General features: G+C 48.0%; 3 protein-coding genes across 5 annotated transcripts; all 3 read right to left on the bottom strand.

Annotated features, from left to right (window-relative positions):
• Positions 1–431: 431 nt before the first annotated feature.
• jade1 (jade family PHD finger 1) lies at positions 432–7,966 on the bottom strand. The gene is made up of 10 exons (XM_049739991.1): positions 7,825–7,966; positions 6,337–6,416; positions 6,187–6,254; positions 4,494–4,836; positions 4,204–4,415; positions 3,909–4,076; positions 3,719–3,835; positions 3,044–3,628; positions 2,468–2,585; positions 432–2,163 (listed from the first exon to the last, which is right to left on the bottom strand). The coding sequence occupies exons 1-10, from the start codon at positions 7,911–7,913 to the stop codon at positions 1,295–1,297; spliced, it is 2,649 nt and encodes an 882-aa protein (XP_049595948.1). The 5' UTR covers positions 7,914–7,966; the 3' UTR covers positions 432–1,294.
• A 1,003-nt stretch (positions 7,967–8,969) lies between these two features.
• Positions 8,970–13,027, bottom strand: asmt2 (acetylserotonin O-methyltransferase 2). 3 transcript variants are annotated; one of them, XM_049740001.2, is made up of 9 exons: positions 12,365–13,027; positions 11,806–11,921; positions 11,351–11,525; positions 11,050–11,179; positions 10,903–10,971; positions 10,718–10,836; positions 10,427–10,564; positions 10,075–10,197; positions 8,970–9,915 (listed from the first exon to the last, which is right to left on the bottom strand). In XM_049740001.2, exons 2-9 carry the CDS (start codon positions 11,884–11,886, stop codon positions 9,704–9,706), a joined length of 1,047 nt encoding a protein of 348 aa, XP_049595958.1. In that variant the 5' UTR covers positions 11,887–11,921; positions 12,365–13,027; the 3' UTR covers positions 8,970–9,703. The 3 variants fall into 3 exon arrangements, with proteins under 3 accessions (XP_049595958.1, XP_049595955.1, XP_049595957.1); XM_049739998.2 differs by lacking the exon at positions 12,365–13,027 and having other exon boundaries at positions 11,806–12,022; XM_049740000.2 differs by lacking the exons at positions 10,427–10,564; positions 12,365–13,027 and having other exon boundaries at positions 11,806–12,024.
• Positions 13,028–13,342: 315 nt separating this feature from the next.
• On the bottom strand, positions 13,343–17,714 carry LOC125980627 (tumor necrosis factor alpha-induced protein 2). Its single transcript, XM_049739997.2, has 13 exons — positions 17,610–17,714; positions 16,896–17,099; positions 16,378–16,723; positions 15,991–16,305; positions 15,697–15,808; positions 15,514–15,636; positions 15,354–15,448; positions 15,170–15,262; positions 14,970–15,096; positions 14,777–14,896; positions 14,496–14,651; positions 14,046–14,167; positions 13,343–13,638 (listed from the first exon to the last, which is right to left on the bottom strand). The coding sequence occupies exons 1-13, from the start codon at positions 17,617–17,619 to the stop codon at positions 13,497–13,499; spliced, it is 1,965 nt and encodes a 654-aa protein (XP_049595954.1). The 5' UTR covers positions 17,620–17,714; the 3' UTR covers positions 13,343–13,496.
• Positions 17,715–18,436: the final 722 nt, after the last annotated feature.

The following is an 18,436-nucleotide window of genomic DNA, read 5'->3' as shown; positions in this document are numbered from 1 at the left end:
TACAGACACACGTACAAACCTATCCATACATATATTGTCAAATGAATTTAGTCACACTATGAAAAACAATGTGAGACATGCAAAAAAAAATGCACAAGATAACCCAAGTTAAGGGGATCATCTTGTCAAGTTGCACTTTAGGAAGTTTGGAATTAGTACTCGCTACCTTAAGGTTCCTATGAGAGAATTGTGACATTCACATATAACACACAAGTAAAAATAACTTGTTCTATAACATACACACACATACATACGTTAGTGTGACATACCCGCACTGAGGTCCATAAATGATCTTCAGTTCCACCATGTTCCAAATGAAACTACACTAAAAAAAAAAAAAATTCATTTGTTTTATGCTGGACATCACTAAGAAAGGATTAGTGCTTGAGATGTTTTTCCTAACTCAAATAAACCCAAGAATGCCACAAACATTCCTCCAGAGATTTTTATTTGTCTTTCATACTAAAGACAGTCAAAATAATTAAACTTTTTGCATAACAGTAATACAGCAGCGGCCTAGGATAGAAAATATATATATTTAAGGTTTTTTTCTTCTTCTTCAGTGTAAAAATAACTCTGGCCAGCCCGCTGTAGTGCAAACGCTTGAAATAAGTGAGGCACGTGGCGCAGGCGTTCGTTCAATGACACTCAAGTGCTTATGGCGAACGTCACTGTCAACTCCTCTTAAATGCCAATTGTAAAAAGGCCGCTGTCGCTTCCTTGCATTGTGCAAAATACTTGGTAACACTTTCACAAGGGTTGCAAACTTTTTGCAACCATGGAACGTTTCCATGGGAGTTAACAGAAATTTAGACTCAAAACAATGAATTCTCATGAAAATGTTTCCAAATTTCTCCAGCTTAACTAACATTCCAAGGTTTTGGAAACACCTTAACCGAAATTTATACTTAAAACAATGAATTCCCATGAAAATGTTTCAAAATTTCTCCATCTTAACATTAACATTCCAAGAAGGTTTTGGAAACACCAACAGAAATTTAGACTCAAAACACAATGAATTCCCATGGAAAATTTCCAATTTGGAATATTTCCAAATTTCGCCAGCTTAACATTCCAAGAAGGTTTTGGAAACACCATGGACATTTCCCACTACTTTTTCAACTTTCAAGACACACCAAAAAGAAATCATCATGAGAGCATTGTCTCATGATAAAGTCAAAAATGTCCCAGTTTGTCACACGTAAAAAATAAATATCAGCTTTCCTCAGACATTTTGTGGGTTTTGTCCAGAAAAATAAAAAGTGAGCAATTATTTGCTTTTTCCTCTATGGGATCAGGACGCGAGGACGCCGCGCCGGATTATGTTTGAGCCGTAGCGCCGGCTGAGGGAGGCGTCGCCCCTCAGCTGGTGCGAGTGGCAGCGCTTTAAGCATGGCTCCAGCACCTCGGGGCTGCCGGCATCCTCGTTCTCGGCCCCCGTGCGGAGCCTTGTCCGGGGGTGCTGGGGCCCCGGCGCCGGCGTGTTGGTGAGCGGCCGGAGCAACTCTTTGCGTTGCTCCGGCTCCATCTTGTCGTTCCGCTTGGGGATTCGAAACTTCCCCCAACCTTTCAGGGACCCGTTGGAGACATGGGGCACATCCACATCTTTGATCTTAGTGTGGTTGATGACATCCACATTTGCAGCGTTTTTTCTGATTTTCTCCGAGTCTGATGACCTGATGTCCACCAGCCGGATGGAGACGGTTTTATCCAGATGTTTAGAGGCGAACCGGACTTTCTGGTTTCCGGTGGAAGTCTCAGAAACTTCAGTCCACCGCTTCCTCTTGCGGTCCTCGTGCTCTGGTTGTTTTTCTTTTCGTCGCTCGGGGCCGGGGGTTTCCCTACGGACGGTTTTCCTATGCAGTTTCACGCTGATACTTTCCTGAGAGGTGGGCTCCTGCTTTGGGAACTTTGCATGCCGAAGAACGAGGTCATCATCAGAGAGTCGGGGTTCCGCATCAGAATTTTTGGATTTGGCCTCAGAGGTGTCGGGGTCGTCCTTGGAAAGTGGCAGCGATTCGGAGAGTCCTTTCCTGTCACGTGATTTACCCTTGTCCCGTTTGGTCTTGTGTGCCGAGTGGCTCCAAGAGGTCCGAGTGCCGGACCCGCCAGAGTTTAGGTGCTCCTCAGAAAAAAGTCGTTGCAGGTTGCCGGCTGAATTTCCTGAGGACAAAATGGTGGGAAAAGCGTTTGGTTTGTGGATTGTGCAAAGGCTTAGTACAACTACACGCATTGAAATCAAGGCAACTTTGCAATTTACCATTTAGCCATCCATTATCTGAACCGTTTTATTCACAAGAGGGTTGCGAGTGCACTGGAGTTAAATTTGGGTAGAATAATTTCCAGCCAATCGCAGATTTTAGATTTACAATTTAAAAAGATTCAATCACTAAAGATTTACAGCTCCACTCAATTTAAAAAGATTCAATCACTAAAGATTCACAGCTCCACTCAGTGGTGGTCCTACCAGAGAGCAGCTCTTGGTCTATGAGCTGGACTTGGTGCTGGAAGATCTGCTCCTGAACTCGCCACAAGGACCGCTTCATCTTCTCCCGCCGGGTCACCATGTAGGTCAGGTTGCGGACCTGAGGGCGGCAGCAGTGGCTCAAGTCAAATGCCACGGAAGACGAGCAGACACTTAAGCTATTTTTTTCTCAAGATTGACTACACTCCAGTTTTAATCTAGGAGCATTATCAATGATCATCAACCCCCCCCCCCCATGTGGACCACTACCATTGCCAGTCGTCACCGGTACTCCAGTAGAAATGGGATCTCTCTTTAGAGGACCTGCATCCTTTCTAGAGGCCTCTTTTCACCGCCCACTCCATTAGATGAAAACCTTCTTCTGGAGGAGTTTTTGTTGCTGCCATGTCAGCTGGCCTTCCCAAAGGTGTGGACTCATCCCCAAGGCTCACAAAGGCCACCATTGCCTTTCACCCTCCTTTACAAAGGGAGCGCCCTCGCTTTTCTAGCCTCTTGCGGTTATAGCCTCCTTCCCCTCTTCGTTGAGCTTTCCCCCAACCCGTTTTTGCGGTCACCTACCCTCTCCAGATCTTGGCGGAGATGCGTGAAGAGCTGAAGGCGTCTCAGCAGCACCTCCTGCTCACGTCGGGCCAGGCTGTCCTCCTCGTCCTTTTTGGGTGTGAGCAGCGGCTGGTTGAAGTTGGCTTTGCGCTTCAGCTTCCAGTACTGGTAGAGGAAGTCCACCGTCTCGGGCGCCATCTTGAGGTGGCGAGCCACCACCTCGGCGTCTACAAACTGGTAGAAGACCTCCTCCATCTCTTGCAGCTTCATCTTACGGAGGTTGACGCGCTTATCCTGTGGGTCATGTTGGCGGACGAGACATAAAGACGACGGCGAGGCGGCAGAGGGGCAGGCGAGGTCCTCTTCCTCGCCCCCTCTCACCCTCCGCCGCCGTTTGGCCTTCTTGCTCGCGACGGCCTCCTCCGGCTCCCCTTCGGCGCCAGAGTCCCTCTCCCTGAAGTCGTCGCCCTCCAGGCCCGAATGCTTGGGACAGAAGGACTTGAACTTGACTTCGTCGTCCTGGGTGAGGATGGTCGTCATCTCCAGAGCAGCGTGGAGGCCGCACGTCACGTGGAAGGCAATGCGGCAGTTTTTGGCAGAGCACTGCAGGCGGGAGGAAAGGCAGAGGTTGCCATTGGCACACAAAGCAGCTCAAAGCGCTGATATCAAGACGAGGGCAGCGAGTGAACCTACCTGGATGCAGGCTCCCGTTTTGTCTTTGCAGAGGCAGCAGCTGAGCGCCCACCTGTTGCTAGGAATGTGCGACACGTTGGTGATGGGCTCCATCTTCTCCGGGTTCCCGATGCTCACCTGCCAGAAACGTCGAACGGCGTTAAAACCCGAACTGCCAGCGAGATCACACCCGCTCGAGCTGATGGCTCACCTCCGGGATCCACAAGGCGCAGCTGACGTGGACCCACTTGGTTCCGCTGCGGGTGGGCTTCATGGCGCCACCCTTCTTCGGGCAGAGCTGGCACTTTGGCACGATGCCCAGGGCGCAGATACGACACAGCCAGCTGCCCTTAGGGACCTTCTGGATGCCGTAGCACGCCTGACGACGAAGGAAAACCAAAAAGTTGGTGGTAGGACAGAAAGGAAATCATGAGCGAAGAGAGAGCTCAAATTTGGATCCCGTCAGCAACAGCTCGGATATCCTAGGCGAGCGCGCTGGTGCCAACCTGATGAACGCAGATGTTGCACTTGTCGCAGAACACCATTTCGTTGTTGTCCTCGCCATCGGGCGACTGGCATACGTCGCACACCACATCCTCGTCGTACTCGATGCCAAGCCCCTCCTGTGTCTCGGTGGCGTGCGTCATGTTGTCGTGGCAACTGCGCTCAAACTCCTCCAAGGCGCGCTCCATGGCAAACTCATCCAGCAGTGGGAGGGCTGCGGCGGGGACGTCCATAGAAGTGCTTAGCGCCAGCCACATCAAAATCAGGCCGGAAACTAAATATCGGCACTCACCCAAGTTGGCAAACTCGCGGTTGGCAAGCCGCAGCCAGGCGGCGTCTTGCTCATTGAGGTCATAGCGACAGGTGCCCTCGGCCAGAGTGCGGATGTCGGCATAGCCCGGCGCCTGGGCAGCCGAGGTGCGGATCAGCTTCTTGGGCCGGGCAAAGGTGAGCTCGGCGCTCTTGGGGGCCAGTGGCCGGGCGACGGGCTGCGGGATGGACCGCGGGCTGACGGGCACCTGGACGCCCTTCTCCCACTCCTGGCGCCACGGGTCGGCCAGGACGTAGTAGTCCTCCGGGTTGAGCTGGTGCGAGTCATGGACCTTCATGGCCGTGATCAGGTCCGTCCTGAAGACCTAAAGAGCGCAGGAAGGAAAGCAGTGAAAAATGACATTTGGGATTCTTTCAACATTTCACGTGCATCTTCGGTTGACAGAAAAACAAACTATTGTGGGTTTTTTGCAATTTCACGATTTTGATTAGAAGCCACAGGCAAATATATACAGTGGAGCCTTGGTTTTCGAACGTCCCGGTTCTCGAACAAACCAGTATTCGATCAAAAAATTCAAGATTTTTTTTGCTTTGGATGTCAGACGAAATTTCGGTTGTCGAACCTCGCGAGATGAGCCGAGAGGACCCGCATGCCAACTGACTCCGTTCGTTATTACGTTCTCGTTACTCTGAGGATTGCATCAACCCTAATCATGCCTCCAAAGGAAGCAAGTGGGAGCAGTAAAGCCATCCTAAAACACAAAGATGCTCTTAAAGCAATGCGACAGTGAGCGCCCGGCGCGCTGCGGTTGCACGATCAGACCAAATTAAGCTCCCTGTGCTTATTTTGGAAAGTACATAAGGACATTAAAAATATTTTCTAAATTTCAGCGACGGCTCTGTCGCAATAATGCGACCAGCGTGGTGTAGTTGCGCGTTCGGGGACACGCTACGGTTGCGTGTTCGGCGGAGCACTGCAGTTGCGCGATCGGACAAAATTAAGCTCCCTGCGTACTGAGGTCCACTTAAATCTTGGAAAATACATCAGGACTTTAAAAATATTTTCTAAACTTCAGCGACAGCTCTGTCACAATAATGTGACCAGCGCGGTGCAGTTGTGCGGTCGGCAACGCGCTACGGTTGCGCGTTTGGCGGTGCGCTGCAGTTGCGCGGACAAAAGTGCGCAAATGAAAAAATGCTTTAAAAAGGCGTTTTTTGTTTTTTTGCTTGGAATGGATTACATTTTTTTCCATTATTTATAATGGGAAAACATGATTTGGAAATCGAACAATTCACTTCTTGAACAGCCTTCTGGAATGGATTGTGGTCGAAAATGGAGGCTCCGCTGTACATATAAAATTTTTACAATGTAATTAGTTCTCCGACTAATATTTAATTTAAAAAAATTGACCAATGAGTAAATAAATTATTGTTAAACGAGCCTTTTCAATTTCTTGAAAATGAATAATTGATCAATTTGGGGAAAAATTGAGAGGCAAACGTTTTTTTGATTCCCTATTATGCCATTTTGTCATTATTATTCAAATAAAAAAAATATCACGATCCTTGTTTTTCTTGCATTTGTTTGGCCCTCAAGCCGCGGGGTGTGGCAGCGGCAGATAACGCTCGAGAGGCACTTATCATCGAAGGAGTATCGGGTCAAACAGTAGCACGACGTTGCAATGCAAAAGTGCGCAAAACGCCGAGTGACGCACCTCTGACGGTTTTTGGCTGCTTCCTCTTCTGGCCTGAGACGAATGCTGAGACCAGCAGGTGGAATTGCCTGAGCAAGAAATTGGTGGGGGTGAACAAATCAAACTTTTTCTGAGAGATGAGACCTCCCCCGTCATCAGCGTTGAACTCACTGGCATTGTCAGAGTCGTCGCTGCTGCTGGGGTGCCGACTTCTATTCATGGCGGCGCGTCTGAGGAGTTCCGGCTTCACGCTGAGGACAAAACAAAAGATTTGCAAGCTCAAAAGAGCACAACTCGGCCCGGAACAAAAAATAGGTTTAGAGCTGTTATTTAATGCACAGTATCAAATTTTTTATATAGATTTTGAACAACTAATACAAGCAAGACTTGCAAGCCTGTACAGCAAGTCCAGTGAATATCATCAGATTATGTCCCTAAAAGACCGCCAAGCATTACTTTGCCATGCATTATTAGTTGTTAATGGCAAACACACATTTGGTAAATTGGCTGTTTGGGTTACATAATTCGAGGGCTGCTCGAGCTGTGCGCTGAGCTGCTGAACAAACTCGTCTCCCGAGGCTGTGAGCGAAGGTGTAGCTTGCTGTGTACAAGACGACATTTTCCCTCGCGTCACACACGACAAAACACGATTAGAAATGATGAACGTCAGCCTCGCGATGCCACATTTGTCCCAGCAACCTTTAGGGAAATGACGTTAGTGTGAACAACAACAACTATAGGAACAAGCACTACGGTGGATAAACAACACGGGAAGCGTAAAGAACAGAAAAATATAAGTTTAAAAATAAAACTGTGGATAATAGTGTGTAAAGCGTTGCTGGTTTACGCCGCTATATATGTAGCTATGATAACAGTGACTAAAGACGACAAAGATAAAGTAAAATTTAGTTTCGATACCGCATGTACAGGAAGTTTATCAGTTTTGTTTCTTAAGAAGAAAAACTAGACTACGCTGACAACGAACTCGGGCAATTAGCTGTTAGCATTAGCCTAAACGCTAACGTGTCAGTGTCGTTCCAAAACATGAGGGCCCACCCATCAATCGGCGCTTCCAGTGGAATATTCTGGATGTTTTTTCCTTCTTGTTTGACCCCTTTATACGTGATTTAATAGGTACCTCGGGGCGGTTAGTTGACATTGTCGCTCTAAAACCACCCAAAATGTAACAATTTTAAACTTTCTTTAAAAAGGGGTAAGCAACGGCTTTAGGCGTTAGCAAGTCGTGGCAAGCCGTGCTAACCTGATAGCTACGTTTGTTACCATAGAAAGTCGCTAGCAAAGAGCTAAAGCTAACATTGCTACTATCATTTCGGCACCTACTTATTCAAATTTAGGTTTCACTTTTGAATTTGTAAGAGTGTCCATAGTTTGGCTCGGATAAGACAAACGAAGAACACCAAAAGGGAGATTGATGCGTACGTGCGGCTAACAGGGAATGAATGTTAACCAGCTGGGTACAATGTGGTGCACACCGCGAGCCAGCGAGCCACTGGTCGGGGTTAATCTTTGGCGCCATTTTAAAATGACGACGTCGCCATCTCCCCGTGGAAGTGACCGCCGCCTCAAAAAGGGTCTCGCCGGCCGCCGACAAGAAGCTTGCGGGGCCAAGTGTAGCGCAGTAGTGTGGACGGTACATACGGTGCACGCCGGGACGCTGAAAGTCGCCGTTGTTCTCGAAGGTGAAGTGCAGTTCGGGCTCGGAGTTCTGCTTGACCCGCATTCCACATACACAAACAGCCAGATGATGCGTGCGAGGGGAGGGGGAAAGGGAATAGGGGCGTGGAGGGGCGGGGGGGGGCATGGGCGGGACTGACTCGGCCGGGAGGAGGAAACCCTGCTTGGCTGCACTTGTGACCCTGGGCCGCTAGATAGCAGCATCGCTCGCGCGGTTCCATAAATAACTATGAAATATTTTATCCATCCATCCATCTTCTTCCGCTTATCCGGGGTCGGGTCGCGGGGGCAGCAGCTTTAGGAGGGACTCCCAGACTTCCCTCTCCCCAGCCACTTCATCCAGCTCATCCCGGGGGATCCCAAGGCGTTCCGAGGCCAGCTGAGAGACATAGTCTCTCCAGCGCGTCCTGGGTCGTCCCCAGGGTCTCCTACCGGTGGGACATGCCCGGAACACCTCCCCAGGGAGGCGTCCAGGAGGTATCCTGATAAGATGCCCGAGCCACCTCATCTGGCTCCTCTCAACGTGGAGGAGTAGCGACTCTACTCCGAGCCCCACAACATCCAGAGCCTTTAAGAAGTCCGGGCGGATCTCATCCACCCCCGGGGCCTTGCCACCGAGGAGTTTTTTAACTACCTCAGTGACTTCGACCCCAGAGATTGGAGAATCCGCCTCAGAGTCTCTAGGCCCGGCTTCCTCAACGGAAGGCGTGTAGGGGAAATTGAGGTCTTCGAAGTATTCTCCCCACCGACTCACGACGTCCCGAGTCGAGGTCAGCATCACGCCATCCCCACTGTAAACAGTGTAGACGTTGCACTGCTTTCCCCTCCTGAGACGCCGGATGGTGGACCAGAATTTCCTCAAAGCCGTCCGGAAGTCATTCTCCATGGCCTCACCAAACTCCTCCCACACCTCGGTTTTTGCCTCAGCAACCGCCAAAGCCGCGTTCCGCTCGGCCATCCGGTACTTGTCAGCTGCCTCCTGAGTCCCGCAGGCCAAAACGGCCCGATCGGACTCCTTCTTCAGCTTGACAGCATCCCTTACCGCCGGTGTCCACCAGCGAGTTCAGGGATTGCCGCCACGACAAAAAAAAGCTTCGCAGACACTGTACTTGGATACAAAATATGAATTATTATTATTTGCTGCATGTGTGGCTTTTTTGTAGATATTTATTACACAGTACGACAGGGTCTCAGTCCTATTAATCAGAAATATCTGATAATGAATCAGTGTGGTTTTCCTCATTTAACTTCTGCAGATGAGGTGTTGGAAAAGAGATGAATAACATACGTACAATTCATTACTGGGGCACTCATGGAATAGGTACTCAAAGGTCCTTTATCACAGCTAAATAAACTTATAAATAAACCTTTAGACCAGTGGTTCTTAACCTTGTTGGAGGAACCAAACCCCACCAGTTTCATATGCGCATTCACCAAACCCCTCTTTAGCGAAAACTATTATTTTCAAATTAAAGACATAAATGTATTTTACTGGTGCACGAAATGAGTCGTGCATGATCATCACCTTGTTGAAAGAACAAAACCAACACAATACATGAACTCGCAACAAATTACATACCTGCAAATCAGTGTGACTTCTGCTGTTGCCTTTGCAAGACCAATTCAGATATGCGTCATCACGAATTTACACAATAAATTAAGTGTGTTCGGACCTCCGCAGTGGAGGCTCTGCCAAACCCCAGAGACCGACTCACGGAACCCCTAGGGTTCGATCAAACCCAAGTGAAGAACCACTGCTTTAGACAACTGCATGTACGGTATTTTGGCATTTGGAAGAGCAACATTTCTCATTGTGCTCCTTTACCCATATTTTCCTGCGTTCTTATCTGCGAGCCAAGATGGCGTCGTAGGATTTCCCTGTGCGGCACAGCTGCACATCGCGGAAGCCACTCCGTCGGAGCATCCCAGTGTACTCGGAAGGCGGGCGCTCGCGGCCTTCTGCCTGCACCAGCATGTTGAGCGAGAAGAGCTGTGCCTGGATGGGGCCCCGCCGGCTCTCTAGCAACATGGCCTCCACCAGCAGCACACCTCCCCCTGAGGCAAAAACATACAATGAGGATTCTATGTAAAATATGTCACATCCTCTCCAATTGAGCCGTGCAATATCGAACAGTAGGCTCATTTTGAATAGAACACAACCGAATCGAGTCCTTGAATGTGATGCACTAATGCTACAGCATGATAAGGCCTTGCCTGGTTTGCAGATGTCGTAGATCCTCTTGAGAAGTGTCAGACATTTGTCCTCCGACCAGTCGTGGAGGATGCGAGCCAGGACGTACAAGTCAGCAGCAGGAAGTTCACCGTGGAAAAAATCTCCTTCAGTATAGAAATGTATTTTATAATTCAGAGAAATTGGCCATCTGATGTGTAAATACTCGCATCACGTTGTCAGGAGCACGAGTTCAGCAAGGCAGACACCGCAGCACCTCAAAATATCCAGCAGAGGGTGCAGTTTTACTTCCAATTGACCGACTGATAATGGTAAAAAACAATCAGTGCTATAGCTAGCGTACTTCCAGCTGAAAAATAAAAAGTCATTGACTACCACTCTGGAATGTGAAGGTGTCATTCTCCCGCAGGAAGCGCTGGGTGGCCGTTTCCACCACTGCCGGCATGTCAAACACGGTGACGGAGGACGAAGGGTATGCCTTGGCTAACTCGCGGGCCAGCGCACCCGTGCAGCCTGCGAGTTCAAGAGCAATAGCAAGCATCTGAAAACCAAACTGATTTTTAATAAAAAGTGCCTGAGAACATTGTGATGTTGGTTGTTTGCATGTTTTGCTCCACCAAAATAGTGTTCAAATAGTCGTGATCGAATGATGATCAAACTTCCTACCTCCAAAGTCAACGATGTTCCGGAAGCCATCAAGGCAGAATGCCGTCACCACGTCGTGTCCGTCCAGCACCCAGGATGAGTCCATCAGACCCATGAACTTCAGCATCTCCTCCTCAGACCTTCAAAAAAGCATGAATGTTGGGTCAAAACCAAACAATTGCCAACGTTCTCTTGGGGAGACAAACCTGTAGATGGCTTGGAAGACCTCCTCGGGTGGAATGCCGAAAGTTTTCCGGTTCTGATTCTTGCCTTCCCTGTGAGGAGGTGCAGTATCCAGTGAACAAGAAAAAAAAAAATCTTTAGACGTGTCGAGCTTCACAGCTGACACGAACCTGACGGCATCCGCCAGGTTGTTCCACAGTGGGTAGATGGTTTGCGACTGGTAGAGCGCCATGTCGTGCAACGACTTGGCGCCACTTTTGGCCAAGTACACGCTGGCCACATCGGTGCTGCTGTAAAGAGCTGACGTGGGAGCAAAGACACCAGGAAATGTCAGCTCAGCAAGAAATAAAAAATTATATTATTGTATATAAACTATTTGATTGGGATTTTTCCTCAATTTTAAGACCAAGATACCAGCCCACAATTTAAAGAGAGAAGCTCTTAGTGGGGATGGTGAGTGTTGGTGGTCACCTGTCCCGTCCTGCAACTCCACGTGGAGTATCTTGATGCCCACCAGGGCGTCCAGCAGTCGCTCTGTTCCATCTACGCTGGCGTGCAAGGACTGCGCTACCTGCTGGGCGCTCAGGGCACACGGCGACGTCGTCAAGAGGTCGAAGACCCCCAGTTCGCAGGCGGAGAAGATCACCTGAACAAAAACAGAATTCCACGAAATAAGATTGCGTAGCAATTGTTAGCACTCTTGCGAGTGCATGAAAGTGACAAATTCCTCTCGATTTCAGAGCGTTTTGTATCATTAGCAAATATCATAGTCCGCTGTTTTATTTGATTGAACCAACGTGGAAGCCTTAGCATATACAAAGCAACATCAACAAGCCAAATTACAACATTGTAACCTCAACGTTGCATTTGAATGATACTATGAGTAAACTACAACAATTCATTCCAAGAAGATCAACTTCATTTACCTTTGACACCCTGAAGCCGTTGAAGTACTCGAGTAGTTTAAACGGATAGTCAAGCTCGCTCTGTGAAAGATGCTCGGCCATCGTGCTTCGGGGTCCCGTTTCCGAGGGGCTGTCAGCTGATGATGAGGATAGTAGAAAAAGGGAGTAAGAGCTGGCTGGCTTGTGTGTGGTGGACTTCAATTCGTCGGGGATGGTTCCATGAATGACCACAGGCAAAGTGGCGCTGTCGGCCATCCTTTCTATTTAAATCACCCTTATTTTGATCACGAAGAAGTGTGAAAGTTTGTTTGGTTCAGCCCAATCCTATCCCTCCCCACACTTTAAGACACATGCCAGTATGATTTAATACCATTAGCAAAATTGTATTGTTGTGTTGGCTTAGTTTTCTATATCTGCTGATTAATGAAACTTTAGTAAATAAAACAATGAATAATCCTATCTCTAAAAGAATTGGGAGCTGACATTTTATGTTTTTTTTTTGTTTTTGTTTTTTTACAACAGGACATCACCATGCTACCAGGATTACGCTCAGAAAAGACAGAAAATCTAAATGTCTCACATTATTAACGTTTCACTTGGTTCGTTGTCTCTCGGAGATGTAGGGCAGCGAGGATTTCCCAGCATGCCTTGCGCTCATCTTTTCCCGTAAAGGGCCCCACGGCTACTTAGACGTGTGGCCAAAATGAGTGTTCTCTTGCTCAGTTGCGTGCTGAAGCAAAAGCGTGACACGGCATTATGAATAAATACACAGTAGGCTTGGCTATAACTAGCGGAGAAACACAACCATTGAAAGAAACAAAAACATACACTAATACATAGACATACATGGAGAGAGAAGATACTGAGAGAATTCTGAAGTCACAAAAATTGACTTTAAATATTTATGCAACTAAATTATCTTCTACCACTTTTTGTACCATTTTAGGGACACGTTTGTGTTTGTACCTATTTTTGCCATTAGAGGGAGACAAACACTAAAACGAACAATTTATTAGTATTCAAGTGAGATGCTATGGAGTGGCAAACTATCTCACATCTTAAAATAACATTCGAGGGAGTCACATTTCTCCATAATTGATCGTTCCCGGCATCCCGTTCCCCATCATCCCACCTCATGTCCGACTGCTTGAACCATCTCCGTCTGCATTCTCGTTCGTCCAAACAGAATGTGCACCTCTGACCTCGGTCATTCTGAGCACCTCCGTTTCCTGCCAAAATGCATACAAACACAGGCGGACTTTCAGGAAAGCTCACCCTCACTTACGGACAAAGTAAAACAAGCTTGAAAACACCTCTGTTACATTAATGAGGCCAACCTAGTCCGGGGTTCGATTCCCACTCTGAGGCTAAATGATTTCCGGGAATTCTTTGTCACTTTTTTGAGTGCCAGTGAGTCAGACTCCAGGCCGAGTGCTCTGGGTAAGGGTGTGCTGTTGAAAATGCCCGTGATTCTTGACTCATTAAATCTTTCATAACCAGCTCTGTGTATCTCACAATGTTACTCTTAGAAGTCTAATAGTAAAAAGACCAGAACACAATGATTACAATTCCCTTTATTAAACAAAATGTACATGTGCAAACTATACAAAATTAAGATGGCCCGAACATTCTGAACAACCACTGCACACAAACACACAAACGTGCGGAATAACGGGAACCACATTGAGCTTGGAGTGTGGAGCGGAGCGTTGCTATTTGAGCACCACGAATGAGAAAAAAGGCCGCGATTGGCTAGAGTCAGGGGAAATTTCTGCCAAGACGGCCTTCACGTTGTTCTTGTCCTCCTTGGTGAGGTTGCTTTTCATCTTGAGCAGAGACAGCACATGTTTCTCACTGAAGGAAGCAAAGGAAGGAAGGAGGCAGGGCAGGAAAATTTAGTGGACAGGGCATTGATCCCATTTCAGTGCACGTGTTGAGCAGCTTTGGAAGCATTTCATCAATAGATCAAGATCAAGAGAGCATATTTTGACTATACTATGATGTGCTGAGTTTCAGATTACCTCCACTAAGACAGGTCCAATTGTTCCCATGAGAAATACACTTGACAAAAATATAAACACACAATTTTGTTTTTGCTCCCATTTTGATTTTTGTATTAATGCTAGTGCTAGCAGGTTAGTGCTAACATGCTAAATAAAATAGCGAATGAGGTGTCGCTTTGGCTCATATCGAGCGCACTGAGCACAAAGACTTTTGGTTGCGGTGAGTTGTAGTTAGAGATTACATCACTTTTTGGTTACCTAAGGTCAGGGAAAGCGCTTCCCAGCGAGGCCACCTGGAACTGGATGGCAGGGAGATCCTGGAGCTTCAGGACTTCAGCCATCATGCTGAGAGCCTCCTGAAGCCACGCCTCTTTGGAGCCCTGAATGCCAGACACATGTTTGGTTTTCTTATCTTGAGTTCAGAAAAATTCCCCAAGATCCCAGTCAGCGTTGGACTTTCTGCTATTGAGCAATAAGAACGTGGTCATTCATGCTGAATAATAAAAAAAAAAATGTGTTCAATAGACTATATGACATGGAAAGGTTGAATAAAAAATGTACCTAAATGAATGTTTTTAAAAAATCTGAGTGCAAATGACTAAAAAGTTAAATACAATCGAACTGTACAGTTTGGCAGTAATTCTTTTGCAAATGGCACCATAGGACACCAACATATGCGCTGTGAGAAACACACAGCGTGCGACGTACGTGTGTGGCGAAAAAGTCGTGCAAATGGCGCGCGTCGTCGTCCACGTTAATGGCTGCCTGCTGCTGCTGCTGTTTGTCCTTCAGCCTGATTTCTCCCCTCAGGAGCCTGCTAACATATTTAGCAGACACTTCCTGGTGTAGCCGGCCAATCAGCTCCTAGAACGCAGAACGCTCAGCCAATAAGGGAAGTGTACAATTGTATATGCTATTGCATTGAACATATCGAATGACATCATGTAGAAAGAGTTCATATGTGATATATAACCATGTGGCATGTGTACCTGGTGAGCGGACTCTGGCAGACTTTGCAGTTGAAGCATTTCCTCCTCCAGGCCGGACCGCAGCCTCCCGATCGTGGACTTCTTCAACCACTCTCGGCTGAACAGTTTCCGGTAGTGCGGCTGCCATGTCACAAGGTTCGGAGTTGAATCAAGCATGTGGGAAAAAGCCGTCAAATGCAACTGTTCGCCTCACCTTGAGGTTCTTGTGCACAGGGCAGAGCAGAAACATGTGCGCGCTTTGCCTCATGTTGGCCAAAACGCTCAGGCAGTTTTCCCGAACGTCCTCCGGGAACAGATGGCTATGCGTCGTCAGGAAGTCTCTGCGCGTGCGTCATCATCAAATGATGAATGGATGATGGGTTAAAGCATGAGAACGAAAGAAGCAAACGTTACCTGAACTGTGCCACGCAGCCGAGGTTGGCTTTGACAAAAGCAGTGCTGTTTGCTCCGTTGCACTTGATGACGTCAGCCTGGAAAGTCTGGAACCTTTGAGGAAGCCAGTGGGCGAAGCGATCAGAGCTATGTGACTGATTGTCGTCGTGGCAACACCTGGGCATTCACAACAACTCGACTCTACCTTTGAAGCAAGATGTGCAGGTGATGGATCAAATTCTGAGCCTTCTGCAGGTCGCCCAGCACCTTCACCGCTGCGTTCACCATGCCGTTTACTATCTAAAATCACATTTTACTCTTCACATATTTCTTCGTGGCTCGGTCGGCAGGGCGCTGTTGAGTACCTGAATGATGTCATAGGCCATTGGACTGACAAAGCATTCATCCTCAATGGGCGGCTCTTCTCCTTTGGTCCAGGCCTCCCGAGCCTGGTCCAGGATGCGTCCCACGTACGTGGTCAGCTCTCGCTGAAGACACGTTCCGTATTACAAACGGCTCTCGGCCAAGGTGGAGGCGGGCATGGCTACCTGCTGACAGATGAGGTATTGTTCCTCCAGAGGTGAGAGGAGATTGGCAGGCAGGAGCTCTTGAAGGCCGCGGGTGTCGATGTCGGCGGCCAGTTGAGGTTCTTGAAGCAATCTGGCACATCGAGGAAGAGAAAGGGGAAAAGTTGAATGAATGAATGAATGAATGAATGAATGGATGAATGAATGAATGAATGAATGAATGAATGAATGAATGAATGAATGAATGAATGAATGAATGAATGAATGAATGAAAGAAAAAGGGAAAAGTAGAAATCTGAGGCATGTGGAACTGACTGCGGGTAGTAGTCGTTGACCCAGCGCAGCAGGAAGGTGCAGTCGCGGTCATCCAGCCCAAAGTCGGCCAGCTCTCTTAGCCTGGCGCCGATGCACTGGTGGTACCAGGCGGCGTACTGCCGGCAGATGTCTGAGTGGCGCGGGTAGCAGGGCTTGACGCGCTTGGCCACCAACAGGAGGTCGCACCTCAGCTGCCGGCCCATGCCCTGTAAGTCGGCCTGGATGGACGACTGCTCCGTCGACAGCGTGGCCGGGGTGTCCATGCGCACCTTTACGAGGCCTTGCAGGGTCTCGTCGTGCACTCGCCTCCAGTCCCTGAGGGATGTTGTGAGTTAGGCCTCTGCCGTCTATCGCTGGGTTGAATTTTGAAAAAATATTTCTCCCTACCTGAGCCTCCAGGGCGGCGACATGCCCCCGCGCTGCTCCCACAACGCGTCACACTCCTCCTCCTGTTGCATAAAGGTCACGGCCGATGTCAGCACGTCGGTGTTCGCCTCGTCCAGGGAGTTCCCAAGCGTCTGCAGCACCGCCTCCTCCAAGGCTCGGCGGTCGGCTGCCAGGGCGTCCACGTCCTCTTGTCGACGTCCCTCCCGGGCCGCCTCGGTGCCCCTGAACAGACGCTCCTCTCGGGCCAACAGTAGCCGCCCCGCCTCGCTCAAGTGGAGCGCCGAAAGATGCTCTTCGAAGGTCAGCGGCACCGGTGGCGCCAGTGGTGCTGGCGCCGCCACTGGCTCTTAAGCAGAAAAAAAATGCTCGGCTTTCAAAATAAGGCTTCCAACCAGGGACTGGGTAGTGAATAAGGACTTTAAGATAGGCTTAGGCTTTCAGGCCAGGTCTCGAGGTTGAAGTTTGTAAATCTAGCTATGCTATGCAAGGCTAACAGCAAAAAAAAAAAAAAAAAGCACCTGTGTCCTCATGGATGTTTTGTATCTCTGTCCGTCCATCTGTTGCGGAGACGCTGTTACGCCTGACTTGAGCTGCCTTGTTCCCCCATAGCTTGGGCAGCTTCAGCTTGTGGCCCCCCTTCTTCTCCGTAGCCGCCTTCCGCTTGGGATCGGACCAGGATGACAACGTCGACCACTTGAAGCCGCCATGTTTCTGCGTTGCGTCTGACACGTCATACAACAAAAACATCTTTTGACACATGAACACAGTTTCAAAGAAGGGTTTTGAGTCTGAGTCAGGCTTCCGGATATGGTTTCAAGACAAGTTTAGAAAAGATTCATGTTTAGGATTTTCAAATGGGTTTCAAGACAGGATTTCAAAGCAGGACCAAAATAGTTGGAAATAGAAACAGCAATGCATTTATTTTAAACACTAATTTTTAAATCAAATATCAGAAATATGACCCTCAAACATCAAATTAATGTGCATTGTTTTTTGCACTTGAAACTTGCTTCTAATGTGCCCACAATCCCGCATTGTTAACCGGACAGTTTCTGTAAATTTTCAAGAGTGGAGAAAGAAAATAGTCATTTTATGAGTTTGTTCTCACGTATTGATTCACCAAACTCAACATACTAATAGTCAACATCCAACTTATGACGAGATAACACGTTTTCACACGCGATGTACACAAGACGTGTGTGCGTGTATTTGTGTGTGCGCACTCGACTCACCTGATATCATTGTCGCTTCTCTGACAAAATAAAAAACGCTCCTTTAAGCGCAACTATTTAAGAGCAAGCTCAGGCCACGCCCACACATAAAATAACGCCCCCCCCCCCCCCCCACACACACACACACACACACACAAACACACGAACAAACACGACTGCAGGGAGATTCCACAGCGCCAACATTTTTGATTCTGCCCCCGGAAGGCAGTTTGACTCCGCGACAGGAAATGTGGTGGAAATGACACTCATGAGTGGACCCACAAAAAAGTCTCAAGGTGCCAAGGCCGAAAAAATACGAGGGGTCATCCATGTTGGGTTGAGGTGGCCATTTGGCGCTTGAATTTAACCCAACTAAGGTTTCACAAAGTCAAACTCTCCTTTATTGTCAATTCCTCCGCATGTCAAGACACACAACTTCACGACAAACTGCAGAAGTCACTTTGTCAAAATGTCATTGTTCAAAACATCTCAGCCTATGCTTTGGTTTAAAAAGCCACTTTATTTCGTCAATGGTTTCTCTGATGTTCCCCAGCATTCCCCAATAAGGCATCAGTGCAGTTCCAAAATGGAAAGTGAAAGTAATTCTTACAAATGCTGCAACTCAAGTTAGACCTGATGCATGACAGCACAAGCCTGGAGGAAATGAGACTTTTATCATGGCAAGCAGACGGTTACAGGAAACTGTACGACTCCATCGGGGCTTATATTAATATTATGCAGTATTCATATGTTGACCGAGTTTGCAACATGTTTATCCGAGAAGAAAAGTGGGCGGAGCATGTCACCCAAAAATCCATTAAACTTCATTCTTCTTCCATTTGTGCAAA

Source organism: Syngnathus scovelli, chromosome 14 (genome assembly GCF_024217435.2).
Source record: "Syngnathus scovelli strain Florida chromosome 14, RoL_Ssco_1.2, whole genome shotgun sequence".
NCBI lineage: Eukaryota > Metazoa > Chordata > Actinopteri > Syngnathiformes > Syngnathidae > Syngnathus > Syngnathus scovelli.
Note: the sequence above shows the minus strand (reverse complement) of the source record. Positions and strands in the feature narration are given on the sequence as shown.

Excerpts from the sequence above, each read along its gene's own strand:
- jade1 (XM_049739991.1), bottom strand. The coding sequence starts at position 7,913 with ATGTGGAATGCGGGTCAAGCAGAACTCCGAGCCCGAACTGCACTTCAC. Across the intron at positions 6,255-6,336 it reads CGACGACTCTGACAATGCCA|GCAATTCCACCTGCTGGTCT; the intron begins GTGAGTTCAACG and ends TTTCTTGCTCAG. Across the intron at positions 3,836-3,908 it reads GCGCCTTGTGGATCCCGGAG|GTGAGCATCGGGAACCCGGA; the intron begins GTGAGCCATCAG and ends CGTTTCTGGCAG.
- LOC125980627 (XM_049739997.2), bottom strand. Across the intron at positions 14,168-14,495 it reads ACGACTTTTTCGCCACACAC|GGCTCCAAAGAGGCGTGGCT; the intron begins GTACGTCGCACG and ends TCTGGCATTCAG. Across the intron at positions 13,639-14,045 it reads AGCGCTTTCCCTGACCTTAG|TGAGAAACATGTGCTGTCTC; the intron begins GTAACCAAAAAG and ends TGCTTCCTTCAG.
- asmt2 (XM_049740001.2), bottom strand. The coding sequence starts at position 11,886 with ATGGCCGAGCATCTTTCACAGAGCGAGCTTGACTATCCGTTTAAACTA. Across the intron at positions 10,972-11,049 it reads AACCTGGCGGATGCCGTCAG|GGAAGGCAAGAATCAGAACC; the intron begins GTTCGTGTCAGC and ends ACCTCCTCACAG. Across the intron at positions 10,837-10,902 it reads GTCTTCCAAGCCATCTACAG|GTCTGAGGAGGAGATGCTGA; the intron begins GTTTGTCTCCCC and ends GCTTTTTTGAAG.